This window comes from Amaranthus tricolor, chromosome 16 (genome assembly GCF_026212465.1).
Source record: "Amaranthus tricolor cultivar Red isolate AtriRed21 chromosome 16, ASM2621246v1, whole genome shotgun sequence".
NCBI classification, from domain to species: Eukaryota; Viridiplantae; Streptophyta; class Magnoliopsida; order Caryophyllales; family Amaranthaceae; genus Amaranthus; species Amaranthus tricolor.
This window is the reverse complement of record NC_080062.1, coordinates 17,189,306-17,211,094: the sequence shown is the minus strand read 5'-3', so window position 1 is coordinate 17,211,094 and position 21,789 is coordinate 17,189,306. Positions and strand designations below refer to the sequence as shown.

At 32.4% G+C, this 21,789-nt stretch overlaps 1 protein-coding gene across 1 annotated transcript; it reads left to right on the top strand.

The window, feature by feature from the left end:
- The first annotated feature begins 17,752 nt into the window (after positions 1 to 17,752).
- On the top strand, positions 17,753 to 20,076 carry LOC130802748 (uncharacterized). Its single transcript, XM_057666807.1, has one exon. The coding sequence runs from the start codon at positions 18,408 to 18,410 to the stop codon at positions 19,893 to 19,895; it is 1,488 nt and encodes a 495-aa protein (XP_057522790.1). The 5' UTR covers positions 17,753 to 18,407; the 3' UTR covers positions 19,896 to 20,076.
- Positions 20,077 to 21,789: the final 1,713 nt, after the last annotated feature.

Sequence of the window (21,789 nt, the reverse complement as noted above, 5' to 3'; positions counted from 1 at the left end):
GTGGTATGTTGTTTTTGGTTGTAATTTGTTGTATTTATAGACATCATACATGTTGGAAGTCAACTGTGATATAGTTTTTAGGAATTGTGATAGAGTTGAATGGATCTCTAAAAGCTCTTTTATCGTGTATTATTTGCAAATTTTCATAGTTTTTGTTGGATGGTTTATTGCATATTGATTATTGAGCTTATTGAGATGATGGAAATCGTTATTTATAAAATGGGCTTATGACTTATGAGTTAACAATTCCAAGAACTCTTGTTAGAAGTTCGACAGGCATACTGCAAATAAGTTTGTACATGAAGCCACTCACTACTCTAAGTTGCCTAACATAAAAAATTAGAAGGAAAAACTAGAGTAATTAATTAGATCACGTGCGCTATTAATAACATTTAGTATAGAAACTCGTGCAATGTATGAATTTCTTGGTGTTAAATATATATAAAAAATAGTTTCAAATAATAATGTAAGTACTGTATAGTATCCTTATTATATTTACTAAATTCTTGACTTTTTGAATCAAAATATAATTACTGTCGTTTTTTTTAATTATTTACTTGATATGTAACTTTTTTTCATTCAATTGAACATATTAAATTCTAAGTTAACTAAATAAAATTGCTAAAGTATATTATACAAATATTTTACCTAATTTAGCCCCAAACTTAAACAAAAAAAAAGCAGATTCTAGATTAGATAAATATTATAATGTAATCAATTATTATTTACTTTACATAATTTTTTAATCTTAATTTCCGTCCCAAGAATGCATTAAGTCAAAAATTTTACTATTTTTATATTCTTAATTGTTCTTATATGTTTTAATTCATTTACATTTTTAGTCATACTGTTACTAAATAAAAATTAATTAATATGACATATAATCATTTCACATTCAATGATATTGTTCCATTTGTCATGCCTCTTTAAAAGATAACACTTGAAATTTTTCAAGACTTTTAAAGTATTGTATGATTTATCATGCCTCTTTAAAAGATGACACTTGAAATTTTCTAAAAGTTCTTTTTACATAAACTACGTTTATCAAGAACATGTATCAAACTTCAAACATTAAAACAAAACTCCCTAAAAATTCAAGAATACAAACCTGCCAAACCAATTTCATCAAAAATAAAAATAGCTTCCTTTAACTAATTAGTAATAGATGGAGTAGCTTATCAATTAGATGTCTATGGAAGCATTGATGAATTGATCAAAATGCAAATTGTATGAATATGATTTTCCACTTTTTGAATTCAAGAATTCCTAATAATAACTTAAGCAACATAATCCATCATCTGTCAGTTCATCTTAAACATGCAAGCCAATCGTAAACATTCTCCAATCACTCTCATATTAAATTATTTCCGATAGATACCCAAAACATAAGAGTTTTTTTTTTTTTTTTTTTTTTTTTTAATTTTCTAGAATAATTTAACATTTTTATGATTTTCCTACAATAATCTGACTTATTGACTAACCATGAATAATCAAAATTATCTCTCTAAATCTCCCAAACAAATACTTATTGTCCCTTTTTTATTTAGTTAATTTTTTTGGTTCAATTGAACTTTTTATTTTGGTTTTTTTATATGAAATAAATTTTATTTTTTCTTTTAAATTCAATTTACAAATTCATTTTTTCTTTTTCTCATTCACAAACTTCTTCCATCCATATTTTTTTTTATTTTTCGATTACAAATTAATGAAGCAGTCTAATTCCATTGTATAATCAAAATGAGGGAGAGAGTATCATGTTTGGGATAATTTACATGAGACTTCATCTTAATTTTAGTAGGCATTACACTTGTTTTTTATGCTATCTAATGTATTAATTTTGACTTATAACATGTTTATAGTTAAAAATAATAAAAACTAAATATAATAAAAATATGCATTGAGATGAATCAACATAAAATTACTTTGGTTTTTGGCGCTATGTTTGCGGTTTTGAGCTCAAACACAAACAACCACAGCATATACATTTTATTTGTTGCTCCTGTTGGTTACTGATTTAAAAAGTAAGTGCTAACAAATAACAAGTATGTTTCCGATTAAAACAAATTGATACGACGCATCGGATAAAACAACTGGTAATTATTTTTTCGCAAGTAAATAAGTCTATATCAATTAAAAAACCAACTATCTACTTACTATTGACCTGATCGATACAACTCAATAACATGCTCTTATTCGAAAAATAAGTTTGAATTCGATTTGTACCCGGGAAAACCAAACTAATTGTAAACCGATGACTATCCAAACTCAATTGACACTCGACTCTATTTCAACTGGTACCTAACCGGTGCGAACCCGATAACACGAATAACCATTGTTAAATCGACCAGTAATTTATCGAACTGAATGACATTCGTCCAAAACCGACTAAATGACCTTAATAAATACCTCTAATTCTAGCTCACATTTATTTATAAATATCTCACTATTTTAAACCATTACACTTGACATAAAATGGCTAGTATGGAGAATAAGTCTAAGAGTAAGACTTATATACTCCCTTCTATTCGTCCAATATGTCCTATTTTTACGTAGTCAAATGAGACCACATGTGGAAGAAAAAAGTGTAGTGTTTTTAAATTTTAATAGAGGTAAAATGAGATTAGTAGATGTAAATGTGTGAAAACGTTAAGTTTAGTAAAAGTAAATTGATAAAGTTAACATATCCAAAATAGAAATGAGTTATTTAAAATGACTTGACCAAATAAGAAAACGAGACATGAAAAAAAAAGGCAGCAAAAAATTATCAATATAGGGTAAGACTGGTCAATGCATAATAAAGTTGAGATTACTTTTATTTATTGTGATAAGAATACTTATCCAAATAATTCAAATAACGTATTCATCAACAAAAGTGAAAGTAACATTGGATCAAAAAGTGATGGTGTGTAATGCCACCGCCCACATTATATGTAAATGCTTTTGCTAACTAAGATTGCTTGTTTTAGAAGATGGTGGAAAACTTATTTTTGTGAGCTTATTTTTTATTTAGAAAAGATTGTCGAAAGCCATGACAATGTTGGCATATGGTTGACATTTGAGAAGTGTAGTTTATTGAAGTGCTCGAGTTTGATTAGCTGATTTTAAACACATTATTAGAAATAATTTGTCTAAAATTAGTTGATTTTGTAACAATAAATTATTTCAACAAGCTTTTTCAACAAATTAATTTATCAAATATTATAATTAGATGATTTAACCCCTCATCCATCTATTTATGTCGAAATAAACTAAAATACATATTAAAAGTAATTGGTGTATAGTATATAAAAAAAAGACATTTGATATACTTCCTCCGTTCTGAAATACTTACTACATAACGATTTTTAACACTATTCATCATTCAAGCTTATTTTATATATTGCGGCTAATGTGTAAGGAAAAATATAATTAAATGGGATCTTGTTTGAATCGTCTAATCGCATACTTTCATAATATTAACTTCTTATAATTTTTAAATTTACATAATTCAATATATAAACGATCAAAATAATACATTAAGTGTGTAAAAAGTCAAATGTAAAAAGTATACTGAAACGCATGTATATAAAGCATAGGCATCCAAATTTGAAAGAATGAAGTGAAAAATTCAATTAAAGAAAGTGATGAGGTTAGGCAGGCAACTAACAATGACAAGAATGGCCGTATGATTAATGTAAAGTTGACATTGGAGATTACAAAGAATGGAATAGTAATATTGAATTACTCCTCTGCTCCCAAAGATTGGGCAATAGGATTTTTTTTTTTTTATATTGTTTGTGGGTTCATGTATTTTAATGGTCTAATTATTGGTCTTAATATACCAAATAAAAATAAATTAAAAGTATTAATGAAATTATGTAGGTAGAGTTATGACCAAGAATAATAATATATAGGACACAGATTTTTTTTGTGCAATTTTCCTATTAGTTTTTCGTTAAATTTGTCTTATTTTCTATTTTTTACTTTTAATTATGATTTATATTTTATTTAATTCATATTAATACATTAAGTTATCTTTTTATTTCTTCCATATATTTCTTCTGTTGCACCATAATATTTATTTTTAACTTATTTTTCTTAATTTGGCGGCTATAAAAAATGTATTGGACAAATATAGTACTACCTTTGTTCTTACTTACTCGCACATTTGTATAGTAATACAAGAATTAAGAAAAGTCACTTTGAATGCATTTTTGGATATGGTAATTAGGTGAACATAAATTGTTGTGAGAGACGCTCTTTTCAAGATATCCGCTATATATGTGAGCTAAACAGTCATGTTAATATGTATTAAAGAGGAAAATAATGTGGGCTTTTTATTTTGAGGTCGTCTCTCTAAAAGACGATCTCAGACAAAAATAATTGTTATGTGAAGAGTTAGAATAAAAATAAGAGTAAAAAGAATTATTAAGTTAATTTTTACTGAAGCTTAAAATAGTACAAATATTATAAAAACAAAAAATATAATAAAATACAAGTATTATGAAAGGAAGATGGAGAGTGTGTTGATAAAATATGGATATGATTAATAAAGAGATAAGGAATGGCGTATGAAAGTGATACGGCTTTCGAGTAATGCAAAGGACGGATATGCGTTATAATTGTATATGGTAGATGGGTTATCAACTAAAACTGACCTGCCTTACAAACAAACACATTGGAATTTGGATGCCTTCACTATCTAATTCAGGGGAGGTTTATCTGGTACACAACTTATCATGCCAACACATTTCACAACTTCATTACTATATATATATATATATATATATATATATATATATATATATATATATATATATATATATAAATATATATCATTTTATATTGTTTCAATTACATATTAGATCAAACAACTAAATTCAGTCTTCATCCTATTTTAAAATTATGTAAAAATTAATATAAATATAAGATTCGATTTTAATCGATCCGAAAAATTTAACCCAAAATTAGTTTAATGACACGGATGAACATTTATAGTCTTAATTAGTTCAGCTCATTCATGTAATCATGTCCCCATTCAATGTTCAATATTTTAAGTCGATTGGTATAAACATATAATCAAATAAAATCTTGATTGATTTGTTTTAACATGAGGTTTATACAGAAGTATGTATTTATAATTATTAATTATGCATAATTAAAGCTATTAACTAGTAAATTATTGTATTAATAAACGTATAAAAAGCAAATGAGACATTTAAAATGAAACAAAAGAAGTAATTTTCAAAGTAATGCTTATGCCTTAATATCTCTACACGTCAATCTTAAAAAATATATAAATTTTATGATAAAAAACTGTAAATTATCAAGACGAATTTAATAAGATCTCTTTCCTTAAACTGAAATATTTAAAATCAAAAGAATATTAGAGAACAAGTGACTATAGAGTTAATTTTAATTGTTATAACATGGTAAGGGGAATAAAACAAATTAATGAAATAAATATCTAAATAAAATGAATAAGAGGATATATTGGAAAAAAAAAAAAAAAGGAAGAATGTAGAACCAATACATATAAGTTATATAATATAAATATCAATATAGTAAATTTAGTAGTACTTGTTTGGTCGACATAAAATTTCAAATTCCTAGGTTAGCTTGAACTTTACTTTCTTATGTAATTTCCTAAGAATTTGTTAATTAACATTTCCTTGAAAATAACATGAGAAATGTACTCCAACCTATGTGTTGTGAAAATTTTCATTTCTTGTGTAATTTGTAATTCATATGGTTTTTAAATTATCAGTCAAGCAAACACTTTTATTCACCTAATTTCAATAAATTATCTATCAAACAAACATAATTTTCTGTAATCTATTTTCTATAAATTCATATTTTCAATAATAGAAATACAAGTACAACCAAACATGCTTATAACTAAAAAAAATTAAAAATATATAATTTTCAATTTTTTTAATTTAACATCACTTTGAATTATAATTATACATTATATTAAAAAACTTACAAAAATTCAAGTGTCACAACTAAAGAGACTTTAACAAATGAAATTCATTTATTGGTTAAAGAAAAATGACATGACATTTGATCTTGACCAATACCGTAACCATTAAAGTATCTTTGATTAACCTTTTATTTATATTTAAATTGAGTAAATTAAAGCATATAATATACTGCATAACATATTTGTAAATAATTTTCAAAATTACGACTGTGAAAATTAAGTGTTTCGACTACATAATATCTCTGACTTTATTTTTTAATATCATATATTTATATATGTCGATGCTAAAAAATAATAAATTATACATGTTTTAACACTAAATGTAAAATTTATTTGATATTATATAATTATATATATATCGATGCTAAAAAAATTGATAAATTACAGATGTTTCAACACAAGTATAAGAAATTTTTAATGGTAATGATGCGTAATAAATGAGAAAGGGAATAGAATATTCCTATATTAAACAACTACTATCATGCTTTGATTGTTCCGTCTTGAAAACATTGCATTTAAGAAGCTAGCAGGATGCTTCCTCTTATAACCTACGTATCCCTCAATCGAAATATAAATAAATATTTGAAAAATACAAAAATTAAATGCTTTAAAATTGAAAATCAATGTTGCTGGCTTTTGTAGTATGGTGGCAAATCAATAGTAATTCATGCTTTTAGTTGATGTGTTGTATCCTAATTTTTGTTGGATTAATATTTGTTGGCATTTGCATGGAATGTTAATTGAATTAGAGTGCATAGAGATAGAGATGTAAACATTAGATAAATATTAAAATTTTTTTAATTTATTTTAAAATGTGTTGCTTTAATTTCACTTTTTTACTTATTCTTAAAATTCGACTTTTTAACTTTATTTTTTTTTAGAAATATTTAATTTTAAAGATATGACATTTTGATTGTTATCTTTAAAAAACATATCTGGATAAGGGGTGAGGGAAGCATGGGGAAGAGGGGAAAGAGGGGAAGGGTTGGTGTAAGAAAAGTGGAGGGTTGAGGTGACAACAATGAAGATTGTGCAGTCAATAAATGGTTGCTTGACACATTTGCTTGTTTTCTTTTTTACTTATTTTTTGAGTTGTTTTTTTAAAAAAATTTCATAAAATTACAAAATGAATGACATAGTGACACATGGCTTCTTTTTTATTTTTGGATGAGGCAATCAACTTATTTAATAAGTTAGAGGTTATTTAGATCTTTAGAAGAAATGACATGCAAATGTCAGATCTTTGTAGGATAAATAAAAGGCCAAATCAGATTTTTTTTAGCTTGATCTGATTTTAGTGTCAAACCAGATCAAATTGGACTGTGTGCACCCCTAATGACATATCATACCCTTATTATAGTGGTTACGACCAGTGAGACCCTCGGCTCGACCCTCGGTTCGGGAAAGACCCACAAATAAAAACAATTAGCATGACAAGACATTTAGTAAAAGACGACAAGGTAAGACAAGACAAATATTGAGGTTACTAACTGTAGAATCAAGAGCCAATTCTCATGACTTTGGTAATGGGTTTGATCACTTGGTTGCCCTTGCTCTATCTTGCACAATTGAGGATGATGTTGTGTGTGGAAGGAGTATAGAAGTATATGCTTTGGATCACTTAATGAAGTGATGCATGATGATGAATGGTGTGGCTTAATGATTACAAGGGAATGCAAAAGAAGGTTGCTCGAGTGATCGAGCAAAGGAGGCACGATCGAGCTATTCACCAAGAGAAGATCAGATGAGTCTGATGTGGTGCTCGACCATGTCGAGCGGGCCACAGCACCCAAAAACGCGAGTTTTCTGTTTTGTCTCGGTTTGTAGTGGGCCTTTGGGGTTTTTTCCTAAGGCTTCCTAATATGTTATGGGCCTATAAAAGAGGGTCTTAGAGCATCATTGGGGTATTGAGAGAGGCAAACACAAGTGAGGCAACTAGGGTTTCAACCATAAGAGTTCTTATCTTGTATTTGCAAGTTTATGTGAGATTGACATTAAAGGTTCAATCTTTATCTTGAGAGAGTGTTCTCAAGGCTTGTGTGAGTAGAGTCATTGATGTATGTTGATTATTAATGATAAGAAAATTGTTTTGAGGGAGAGGTATCCATAGATACTTCATAAATCTTGTGTTTTCGGTCCATTGTTGTTGTGCTCTGCTTTTGTGGTTTCTTTGTGTATTTGTTTTTGTTTGTTCTTCACCAAATATCATAGCCCATTCACAATAATAAAAAAAGTCAATTAAAATAAATAACAATCATAAGGCATGGCAAAGATAACTCATGGTATAGGATGCGAATTCAACATCTTCATTTGCGTCTCTACTACTTCTCTATTATGCTTATATATTCTCTTAATTTGTCAATACTTAATCACATATAACATGGAAAATCAAACTACAACTCAATAGTATTCACCTTTTAATTATATCCTAGTATGAATAACCTATCACACACCTAAGTGGTTGCTCTCCATTTAAGCCATCCTATTTGAATTAGGTGTATTACATATTCATCAGTTTCCCTATCACTTTAAATTAGAGTGATCCTAAATATATAAACTTGGTTGTTCGCACAACAACATCTTCCCCAATGGTTACATGAGGTTCTTCTAGTTGCCCTTTTCTTTCTAGAGTCACTATCTAATCTTCTAGCCTCGCATTGACTTCTATTGGAAATATAATGTTATTACAAATATGATTACAAGTATAATGTACTACAACAAACTTATATTTGTAAACCCGTGAAGATTGGGTATGGAATTCATTTGATCACCAAGAAATACACCTTGAAGACTATTTTGCAACGAAAAACGTCGCTCGAAAACATGGTATTAGAAGTAGGCGTGTAATCACTTTTCTTTTATGATATTTCTCCCACAAGGGTGATTGGGATGATTGTGAAACTCACAAAGAGATACAAACTACTCAATAATCCCTTAGTAGAAAGAGAATGCAATGCAAAGTCTAAGTGTTGTGAATGAATTAAGCACTTAAAAGATGTAAAGAAACTCCTCTTCTCTACACTTCATGCAAAGAGAGATGACATGAACAATGTAGATGTTTAAAAGTAATTTCTAAAAATGACTTAGTGAGGTGGAATTTCTTTTACATACAAGCTATACATAGAAAGCAATGCATAACCATATGCTTATATCCATTGAATAGCTGATAAATGATCAGTTTCCAATCATTAGGGAGTGGTTATTTATCATTAGGAATGATTAAAACCACCCCAATTAACTGAAGCAACCTCCATACCGCAAAACAGAGGACAGAAGCCAGACGATGACTCGTCGCCAAAAAAGCCAATTCACGTAATACCCCAGATTTAGCTTTTAAAGGATTGATAGACTACTCATATCAACAAGGTGCATCTTCTTTTCATAGGAGGCCATTTGCTAAGAACTCCACAATTAAGAGTGCTTGGTGGGAAGTAATGTTAGGATAGGTGACCTCTTGGGAAGTTTTTCTAGGTGCGTACGAGTGAGGCCGAAGTGCGCTAGAAAGACTTGTGTTGGACTGTAGGGCCAGTCTACGATCCCCATGCTATGATCCCCATGGGTAGACACCAACGGTCCGAGGGGCCGGAGTGTAACAAATGGTATCAGAGCAACCCTGCGACCGTGGCTGATCATGTATTCATTGCACTTAGCGGGGGAAAAGATCCTAAAACTACGGTCCAACTAGGACGTTGTATTCCTAAGTGGGGGTGAGTGTAATACCCCAGATTTAGCTTTGAAAAGGATTGATAGACTACTCATATCAACAAGGTGCATCTTCTTTTCATAGGAGCCCATTTGCTAAGAACTCCATAGTTAAGCATTCTTGGTGAGGAGTAATGTTAGGATGGGTGACCTCCTGGGAAGTTTTCTAGGTGCGCACAAGTGAGGCTAAAGTGCTCTGGAAAGACTTGTGGTTGTTTGTGAGGCCATTCTACAATCTCCATGGGTAGACACCAGCAGTCCGAGGGGCCAGGGTGTTACAATTCGTCTATTCCTTAAAGTCGACTCGACTTTCAGTTCTGTCTTGTTTTGAGACAGATCAAAACACATGTGACGACTCGTCGCCTACAGGTGACGACTTGTCTCTTCCTCTCTGCCTTGATTTTTCTATTTTCATTTTAAGCATACTTTTGGACTTATCTATTATTACTTATTTCTCCCACTACTAAATGTAGTATATATAGTATATATAAATGTAGGTCTTATATACTCTAAATGTTCAACAACTTCTTCATTAGTTTTTGCTATAAACAAAATATTATTGGCAAATATCATTTATGCATTTCATCTTTGTGCTTAATTGGTTATAACCGTGTTGAATATTCATTTTTTATGACGTGTGATTGATGTTCAAGGCAGTTTATGATAATGATTGAATTTTAGATTGAATTTAGATGAAAAATTATATGAATAAAGTAGATACTTATTTCTAAATTTTATTCATGCTTGATGAGGAAAAAATAATTCTTACAAACTGTAATAAATAAAGTTTATTTTATTTTCTTCGACTTCACGCTTTGTATGTTCATTGAATCGAATTGATAGTTGAATGATTTTTGGACTATGAATGTGGCATGAGAAGTGAAGTTCTAAACAAAAAATTTTTGTCTCATTGAGCAAGTTCATGTGTCGTATTTAATTAATTGGTATTAGTTAGATTGCTAAGAGCCACATTAAGTTTGGGTATCATTCATGTGTCGATTTTTTTTGTTTTATGTATAGGAACTGCTAGACTTGAATTTTTTCACTTTTGGTCCATTTTTGTTTTTATGTGTTTATGTGTTCTTGAATGGTCTATGTGTGTGATACAATGTTAGTGTGTATAAGTTATGTGTTAGAATGAATTGAGTTAGTTGTGAAGGTTCTTATACGTAGTATTAGATGTTGATGTGTTAGGACGCCGATTCGTGAAAGGATTTTTAAAGTGCCTCAAGGTTTTGTTGTGCTTAAAGGTATGTACATGCTTAGACATTGTTATGCATATACGTTTGAAATTAATTGTGTATGATGATGTTATTCTTGTGATTGGTTATAAATAATTAGTTATAATATAAGGACGTAGTCACCCCTAAATAATGTGTTAAAAAAGTAATACTCCTCATATGAAGAAGTGTTTTTGGGATACCCAATATCCCATTAGATTGAGTAAGAATTAGACATACCCAATAGGGTTCCAAATATTATATTCTTGTGGCCAAGGTTCTAATAAGGACAACCATGACAACCCATATAAGTCGGACAACGTCATAGGTCGAAGGTTGCCTTGAGATTAGCCCTTTCATGTGTATTCCTCAAATAAGATTATACTGATCGAAGTAACCCATTTTGGAAATAAGGATGAGCTATACTCAAGAGAATGCTTAAAATGAAAGATAAGTTGAACCTACAACCTTTGTAAGCTAAGTTGGTTGCGTTATCATACGGTACTAAATGTTATGCTATGATTTTTGTTTTTAACGTGTACTCTTTGTTTGACCATATTTGCTTATTTATGGGACTTGATGTTATCATGTTGACGACTATCAGAATAATTATATGTTGGGTCTTGATGTGGGAGGACAACCAGTTAAGACTTGATTTTTTCAATGTCGTCTTTTACATATGATATATAAAGACATGATTAGTTCTTTTCGTTTTTACTTTACGTAACTTGGTTTTTTATGAAGGCATTTTAACATCCCCAAGTTGTAATAATATCAGAAGTTAACGTGTGACGTTTTATTTTGCACTGGTAGACTTTATATATTTTTTTTTAGTTGATCTTCATCAGCAGATTACGATCCGTGTTAGTGTAGAGTTATTTTAGTATATGCCTTTTATATCAATTTCTAAAAGAAACTGTCTGAGATACCAACCAAATCTTATATTTTTAAATATGTATTTGGGTCAAATTTTATCCAGGCTGTTACAGTAGGTCTCTACTCTATCAACAACCTTAAAAGTCGTCTATCAAGTAGATATGCTTAGAACATAAAGATCAAATTGAATTAGTTCTACTTTATAGTGACCTTCTACCCTTTTACCCCCAATGCTCTACATATTGGCTAACGGAGGATGTCAACCAAGAAAAGGTTAGGTTCGATATTTTTGATGAGCTTTAATCGATGTTGGATGAAAATTTATATTGTGTATTTATTAAAGCCCTTTTGAAATGAGAGGCACTCACACTCACCAAAGATCACAATATGGATTTTAGATGGGTGTTTATATTGTGTATGTTTTAGTTGTAGAAACTAAGTATGCAAGTAAGTAATAAATAATAATAACAAACTAATAAAAAAAAGATTTATGGTGGTTCACCAATCTTGGGTTACATCCACCATTCTAGAATGATATTAATATTTTTAAAGGAGAAAATACAAACTTGAAGGAATTATAAATGGAGGTTATGTGTAGGAAGAGAGGAGCTGATTAGGGATTAATCTTAAGCAAAGAATGGAGCTCTATACCATGAGACTTTGGCACACAAATTAACCTAGGATATAAGGGAGTATATATAGAGGAGCACAGGGAATGAAGGGGCAGCTGCTATACAAAACCAAAATGAAGGACAATAAGCATCAGAAAGCACACAATACACCCTACTCGTTTGAGCCATGCTACTGCTCGTTCAAGCAGGTGCTGGGCAAGCACTTTTGTGTTGCTTCTTGCCTTTTTCATACCCTTGGTCTCCCTTTGGTGCCCTATGGCTCTTACATCTTGTTCTATATATGAATGGTTGCCTTAGTGCCAAAGGTTTGCATCAACTAAGCCTCCATTCACATTGTACATTGTATTAATGATACTTGCTTGATTCCCAACCATCCAATCCCAAGGGAATATTGTGTACTCTTCTTACTTACACTTATATACTTGATTAATTGATTAATCATGTTCTTTGGTGAACCAAGTCACCAATAATCATGACACTTTTTTTGCAAACAAAATTTATTAGGAAAAATTGTTGAAAATAATCTAACCTTTCACTTAGGAAAAATTATCCTAAACAATCCCACCTATTGCCCATTTGCTGTGAATAATGCATACTATTGATTAAATCTAAATAATCCAACCTTTGTATATTTTTTGCTGAAAGCACCCCTATTCACATTTTAAGCGGCTGTTATAGGTAACTACTAGTTGTTAAATTCACTTATTCTTCCTCCTTATACTTCATCGTTAGTCTAATTCTACTCCTCTTTGGTGATACGTACTTACAATAGCAATTTAAAATGTGGCAATTGGTGTTGTTAGTAAAAATTATACAAAGGCTAGATTATTTAAAAATAATTAATAGTTGGGATCAATCACAACAAATGGGAAATATATGGGATTATTCAGGATAATCTTTCCCTATACTTAATTATAACTCAATTTAAACTGATATACAACTTAGAGACTCATTTTAATACTAATGAAACCTTAAAAATGTAGGAACATTTAAGTATAAATAATTAAATCAAGACCCATTTAAATCTCGTTTAGAACTTTAAACACATCAAACTTTACGGGTCCAAGTCCAAACATTTTCAGACCCTAAGGGTCCACATATAGCCACATAGGTATAGGTTTACTAAAATTAATGACTTGGATTAGGGTCCATGTTCGGGTCTAATTTGAATCGAACCAGACGCAACCTATGATCATCCCTAGATGCGAGTTCGGGTCTGATCAGACCTGAAACAGACCCGTCCTATGATCAATTCTATCATCATTCAAACCAAGCTATGTGGCGTGAACATCCACACTATTCTCTTATTCAATATGCTCCAAGATCCTTTTTGATACTTTCCTATGGTTGTGGGCACGATCTGCTCTAGAGGAACTAGTAACAAACTGTGATTTGATACAACTCTCGACTTCTTTTGTTAAGATGATACAACTCTCGACTTATTTTGTTAAGATGATTAGGGATTTTCAATTGTATAACAAAAGAATTGGGGTTGCCCATCCTCAAGGGAAATTTTTTGCCAAAAGTGGGAGCTTCTATGCAAAGGCTGTGTGAAAATCAACTTTGATGTGCATGTAGGGAAAACTTTGCAAAGAGGTTTGGAGGTTGTCGTTCGTTGGAATGTCTTATATCTAAGGCCATTGCCGCCATGTTTGCTTTGGAAATAGTTAAGAGAATGAGTTAGGAATCTGTCCATTTGGAAGGTGACTCTATGACTGTGATCAATGCCATTACAATGAAGAAAGTTAGAGCATCTCACTTCACTCAATTTAAAACAATATAATTGAGATTAGTTCTTGTTTTGCTGATTTTAAATTTAGTTATGTTCATAGACATGGTAATACCGTAGTCGACATGATTGCTAGATATCATACTAATAACACTATAAATAAGATTTGCTTGACACCTTTCCCACTAGGCCTCCAAACCTTGGTGGATCTTGATTTACTATAGTATAAGCTACATGTATTCTTAATAAGAAAACTAAATTCTTTACTTAGGTCGTTTTACCTTGAGACGACTTCAATTGGTCTGTTAAAACCATTTAAAAAATAACTATTGTCTATACAAGTGTGAATTTCAAATTTTATTATTTTTTATATTTTTTTACTAATGGGCTGCTCGTATGAACCCGTCTCACGATTAGATTGTCTCATATAAGACTAGTTGTAAAAAAAAAGCATTTCCTAAATTCTAATGTAAATAATACTCAAATGGTTTTAGAAAAAAGAAAGAAAAACTCATATTGTATGAGACCATCTCATGGTTAGACGATCTCAAAACAAGAAGCTCATAAGCTAAAAGTTTTCATTATTAGACGATTTCACAATAAGACCATCTAATAGAGAGTCTATTCCCTTAATATTGCCCTCAAAAAAAAAATAATTCCCACTTTAGGTATCATGAGAAAATATTTCCCACAATACCGTCCACGTAGGATGGGTTTTAATTAATTTTTTTTTAATATAACCGCCACATGAGATGGTGGTTTTGTTTAGAAGTTCTAAATAAACCGCTAGATGAAATGGCGGTTTAGACCAATTTCACGTTGAAAAAAAAATATATATATAATGAGCAAACCGCCACTTGAAGTGGCGGTTTTATACGTGTACAAAACGGCAGTACCTGTTCTTTTTCTTCACTCATTTCATTTGCTTCCTTCCCTTCGCTGCTGCCGGTTATCTAAAAAAAAATTCTTCAATTCTCATTTACTTCATATTCACAATTCCTCTCATTAAACTAAATTAATCAACTACATTCTTATCTTCTCCTTCTTTACTTGTTCATATTCATCATCATTTAAGGTAATAACATAAACCCTAATTTATTTCAATTTGCAAATTGAATATTTTGTTCATTATTGTTTTCAATTGAAGTTATAAATACATTGATTGTTTATTACATTCTCTTGTTTTCATGATTTAAGCTTACATTTTACACATTTATAGTTCAAATTTAGGATTTGGTTTGTATGCATATAAAGTGTTTGATGAAATGCTTCAATGAAAGTTTATTACTTTGGTTTGTACTTGCAGAATATGGATCATTATCCCGTTATAGTGTATTGGGGTGGGGAAGTAAGTTATACTGGATCCGATGTTGGGTATAATGGAGGATTAAATATAGTGATGTTTATCCATCGTCAAAATACGACTTTTGAGGTGTTTGTTAGCAAAGTGTATGATGTAATTGGTTGTGATCGCAACTCTTATATGTTAAAAATGGAGATGAAATACCCGGTGACTGAGAAAAATGTGTTAGTCCCGATTAAGAATGATGAAAGCATAAGTGCTCTTGCTTATGCGGCATCACAAACCCCTGGAACGGCAATGGAGGTTTATGTTGAATTGGTTGCAAATTTGGATAATGCGAGGGAAGTCATGACTAGCATGGAACTTCCAGAATCAGGTCCTAGTGTACGCCATGATACATTCACAGAAATGTTAAGTAACCCAAATTACGTTAGTGAGCACTTGGATGAGTTTACCTCTCCAACTCATTCACGTGGCATTGGTGGTGGTGTAATGAACACCTTTTCCACGAGGGACGGCTTATGTTACTAAAAGGGACGGCTTATGTGTTATATCTGATCGTCACAAGGGAATTTTGCATGCAATGAACAAAGTTGGAAAAGGTTGGGAACAACCATATGCATTCCATCGATTTTGTAAACGTCATCTAGCTTCAAATGTGCATAAGAAGTTTAAAAACATAGCAGTTAAGAACTTATTTGGAAAAGCTTCTGAACAGACAAAGATTCAGAAGTATAATTTGTACATGAATCGCCTTAAAGAGCTTAATGAGGACGCGTACAAGTACTTAGTGGATGGTTCTATTCCTGAGCGCCAATGGACTTTGATTCATGACGGTGGGCATCGATATGGAGTGAGAACTACAAACATGTCTGAAGCGTTCAACGACGTTATAAAAGAGGCCAGGTCACTCCCAATCACTTCATTAGTTAGGATGACATTCTTCCGGGTAAACGAATACTTTGCCACAAGGAGGGATTTAGGGAGAAACAGATTAGACAATGGACATGTGTATGCGAAGAAACCAAGTGATACGATTGATAAGAATGCTGAAAAAGCACGCTTTCATGATGTTAGGATATATGACATAGTGCGTGGGATATTTGAGGTCACCACTGGTTGTGGCAATAGGATAGCAGGAAAAGGTGGAAAATCCTACATGGTTGACCTCACAGCAACATCATGCACATGTCAGAAACCAACCATCTTCAAGTTACCGTGCTCACATGTTCTTGCAGTCTGTCGAGCTCGTAACATATCGTACGATGCTTTTGTGGACCCTTCATTTCGCACTACAAAATACGTATCGACATATAAGAAGTCTTTCATGCCCGTTCCAGACATGTTCACTTGCAATCCTTGGAATGGTCCTACAGTTGTTCCAGATCCCTCAATGAAGCGTGGAAAGGGTCGTCCGCGGTCAACTCGTTTACGGAACGAAATGGATGCACTGTTGACGCGTCCTCGAAACACGTGTAGCTTTTGTGGATTTTGTGGTCATAATAAGAAAACATGCCCTCGAAGGTCAAGAAAGTATGTTTTTTTTTTAATTTTGTAATAACATGTTGAATCTGATAATATTTAAATGATTTTTATAACACTTATGTATGTAACAGCGATTATGGCGATGCCGGGCCCAGTTAATCCATCACATATCAGCGTGCTAGTCAACGATGAACTCCTGCTCTTAATGTCATTGCGGAGGTTGACGAGTTTACACCATCATCATCCACCGGTGCGCAAAACAAAAGGGGCCGGGGGTTGTAGTTTAACAAACTTTGTATATTCTTATATGACTTCAACTTCTTGTATGAGTTTCCATAATTGTAATATATCTTTGTATTATTTTCATAATTATTTTTTTCAAAACAAGCCGGTTCGTAATTGATTATTATGAAATAGATGGTATTGAACTGCTTTAATGCATGTTGCGTTCACTATTTTAAAATGAAAGAATAAAAAAATAAAAAAAAATCAGGCCAAGCAAACCGCCACATGAAGTGGCGGTTTACCTGGACCAAACCGCCACTTGAGATGGCGGTTTGCCTTGACCAAACCGCCACTTCATGTGGCGTTTTGATGCTTAAGGCAAACCGCCATCTCAAGTGGCGGTTTTGTCTAAAAAAAAAAATTATTTTCCACGTGGACGGTATTGTGGGAAATACTTTCCCAAAAAAAGCAAAGTGGGAATTAGTGTTTTTTTTTAGCAATAATCTGGGAATAGACTCTCTAATAAAATATGTGAAAAAAAAATTGAAAAAAAAAAATAAAAAGTGGGGGTTTGCCCTATCTTGAAAGATGAAATAAAACTAAAAATAAAAAGTTCCAAAAACGCAGCTGTTACCGTCACCAATGTCCCTTCCTCACATCTCATCTTAGGCTCAACTGGTGTAGGCTCTTTTCTTTCCTCAACATTTTTCACTTCTTATAATCCCAATTCTTCCTTTCATTCATTCTTCCTCATTTTTTCAATTTCTTCAATTCAATTGCCATTCACTCTTTTAGATTTCCGTATGAAGATTGTTCCTCCTCTTTCGGTAAATCTTTGAATCTTCCTTTTTTTATCTTTTTTGATTTTCGGGTTTTATGGATGTGATCACTTTGATTCGATACTCTTCATTGAATCTTCATGAGATCCTCTGGTTTGTTCATGTCTTCATTTGATTCTTCTTCTTCTTCTACTTATACTTCTACTTTTATTTGTCAAATTGATCTGTTTTTGTTCCTTTTTTCCAATTACAGACGATGGGTTCTCCTTTTCTAACCCTGGTTTTCTCCTTTTCTTTCTATTATTGCAAAGTTTGCCTTTATTTCAATCTGTAAGGGTTTCTTTTTTATTTGGACTTTGATTGATTGGTAAACTAAAAGGATAAAGATTATTCACAGATTTATATCAATAATCAATCATGTTGATGATTTGTTTTGCTTGTTCTGAAATTTGAAACCCTAGATTTGGCAAATTTAACAAGGGTTAATAAGAAAAATGGGGGAAACTTTATTGACAACTTTATCAATTGAGAACTACCATCCTTCAACTGTTTTGTCCATGGATTCAAGCTCATCTTCTCATGATGAATCTGACAGAGATGTGAATCGGGCGGTCCTCCAATCAGGACCGCCCGATATAAATCTCCCCTTATCTGTGGAATTAAGTGTTTTGCCCCAATTGTGGAATGATAGTTGCTGTGAAATGTTAGATGTTGGTCTTGGCCCTCAAATTACTGAGGGTGTCACAATTGTTAATGTGAATGTCCCAAAAGTGGGTAAAAAATGTGCTAAAAGAGTGGATACTATATGGGGTGCTTGGTTTTTCTTTAATTATTATTTCAAACCTGTATTGAAGGAGAGTTCTAAGTGTAAGATCACTAGGGATAGCAATGGCTGGGGTGGTTTTGACAAGTCTGACTTGAAACTTGATGCTTTCTTAGTACAGCATGATATGGAAAACATTTACATGTGGGTTTTTAAAGGGAGGCCGGAGAATGCATTGGGGAAGATGCAATTGAGAAGTTTTATGAATGGCCATTCAAGGCAAGGAGAACGTCCTTTTCCGTTTAGTGTTGATAGAGGGTTTGTTAGGTCTCATAAAATGCAGAGGAAACACTATAGGGGTTTGTCTAATCCACAATGTGTTCATGGGATTGAGTTGGTTTGCTCACCTGATTTTACGAGTTTAGATGAGTGCGAGAGGAAGAGGTGGTTGGAGCTTACTGGTCGGGATTCTAACTTCATAATACCGGAGGAAGCGGGTGATTTTGGTTCATGGAGGAATCTCCCACCTATGGAGTTTGAGCTGGAGCGTCCCGCTCTTTCTTCAAAGGGTACTCAAAGAAAGGCTGGTCTTGATACGGGTTTGAGTTTCTCGTCTCAGGTGCCTAAGAATGGCCTTAGTAATGGGGTTATGGATCTTTCTCATGTTGCTAAGAAACAAAGGAAAGATTTCTATTCTAATGGAAGCATTGATAATGGATTTTTACGAATTAGCTCGCATTCGGATAGCATTTTGGATGTGGAATCCCATTTGGTTGAACCAGCTTGGGCAGGCGATTTTAGTGGGGTGATGAAGAATGTGTATGGTCCTGTCACGGCTGCGAAAAGCATATATGAGGATGACAAGGGATTCTTGATTATTGTTAGTTTGCCTTTTGCTGATCTACAGAGAGTGAGAGTTACATGGAAGAATACTCCTACTCATGGAATTGTGAAAGTCTCTTGTGTTAGTACAGCCTGTACATCTCTGATTAAGAGACACGGTAGGACGTTCAAACTAACCGACCCTTTGCCAGAACACTGCCCACCCGGAGATTTCATTCGGGAAATTCCTCTGCCTACAAGAATCCCGGATGACGCCAAGCTTGAAGCTTATTGTGACGAAACAGGCACCGTCCTCGAAATCATGGTCCCGAAACAACATGCTGTACTTGAAGAACATGAAGTCCAAGTTTGTCTTAGGCCTTCTCCTTGGGTTTAAACTAGCTTAATTTTGACTTGGAAGAAGCCCTAATGTAAGAATTTTACCCATGATTAGTATCAACTATCCCAGAAATCAGCATTGATTATCATTACTAACTGTACTCTATAAAGAAATTGGGTTGATATTTACTTGTTTTTCTTGATGGGTTTTATTTTAGATATTTTCTGATTTAGTGCCATATTATTCATTGTGTTGAGTAACGTTTTGTAGCACACATAGCCACAGTCCCACAGAAATTTCATCAGCATGATGAACCGAAATTTCCATCTTTTGCAGTACACTTTTTCTGTCTGCTGCTGCCTCTTTCTAGTTTTAAGGAATGGTATGCTTGACTATTTTTAGTATGAACCGAAATAATTCTCTTTTCCATTTACTTTGCTACATTGAAAATTTTTAATTCCAAAGGACAGAGATAGACGTGTTCAATTGGATCATTGGATTGATCTCAGATCACATGTTTGCAACATTGAGAGATTTTAGACGTTATGTGATAAATTTCAATGGACGTAGAGAATATATAAACTTGATACATTAGTTCTTATTAGCACTTTAGTGGTATCATTGGTGCCAATTAAACTCACAACAAGATTAATATTATCCACGGCTTAAGTCATAGATTAACTATTTCGGTTTCAGAGCATGAGGTTAAGTTGTCTTCATGTTCATCGGTTGACAACATTGATTTAATGTAAACCCGCCCTTGAGTTAACAAAACACATAAAAGAACAAAAGGGAAGAATAGAATGGAGTATAAAAAGATCGAGCTAATGGGTATCTTCTTTTTAGCCCGCCAATGGTAGTAGAAGCACATGGGCTATTAAAACTTATAAGCAAGTGCATATTCAATGAAAAATGATAGCCGATAGGTGAAAACGAGAGGAGGCTTGAGGCTTGAGCGAGGTTGCTTTATTGAATGGTTGAAAGATGGAAGAGCAATATGAGTGGCTATGTTGACATGTCCTTCAATACACTCCATAATACATGTTTGGAACACGTTACTCTTTTCTATTGGGCCCCATAACTATACCCTTTTTCCTTTCCACTTGCGTTTGTCCTTTCACACATCACACACAAATTAGAGCTACACAAATTCATGTGAGAGACGATATCTTTGAAAGACCATCTCTAATTGGGTCGACTCATTATATACTTTTTGAAATATTATAAGTAGGCATTAAGAATGATGTAAGTTGACATTTAAGATATTGAAAGTAGGCATTAAGGATACGGTAAATAAACATTAAGGATAATTTAAGTAAGCATTAAGAATATGGTAAGTAGGCATTAATCTTTAATGGGTTGGGCTCGAGATACGTCTTAATCGGGACTTTACGTCCTTCAATAGTAATACTGCAAGTGCACGGCGTAGTGTAGTACGCTTAGGAAGTACGAGTCGAATCCATAGGGAGTGGGGTATATATCAAGGGATTCTCGATCGATTAGTTGGTTCAACAACGTATAGATAGATGTTTGTTGGTGTAATTAACTAAAATAAGCAGATAAAGACTAAAGCTAAAACAAAGCATAAAACAAGTAAAGATGCTAATTAACCAAGAACATAAGATTAAAGGCAATACACACATGAAAAGATAATATGATGATGAAGAGGCAAAGGCTAGACTTTCTCACAAAAATAGTGTTTACTAATCTTCAACCTAAGGTCATGGATATGGGTTATGGGGAAGAATGTATCTTGGATACTAATGTTCTCTCTCAAGCAACAAAAGCTTCCTAAAACATACTCAACTACCCATTCTCATGTAGCTAAGCACATTTTAAAACATCTACCTATTCTCATGGAGATGATTCGATTTTTAAGCATGGATTATCATTAGAAATCGACTCTCGCCCTCAATCCAGTGACACTACGATAATAGCAAAATTCATCTCA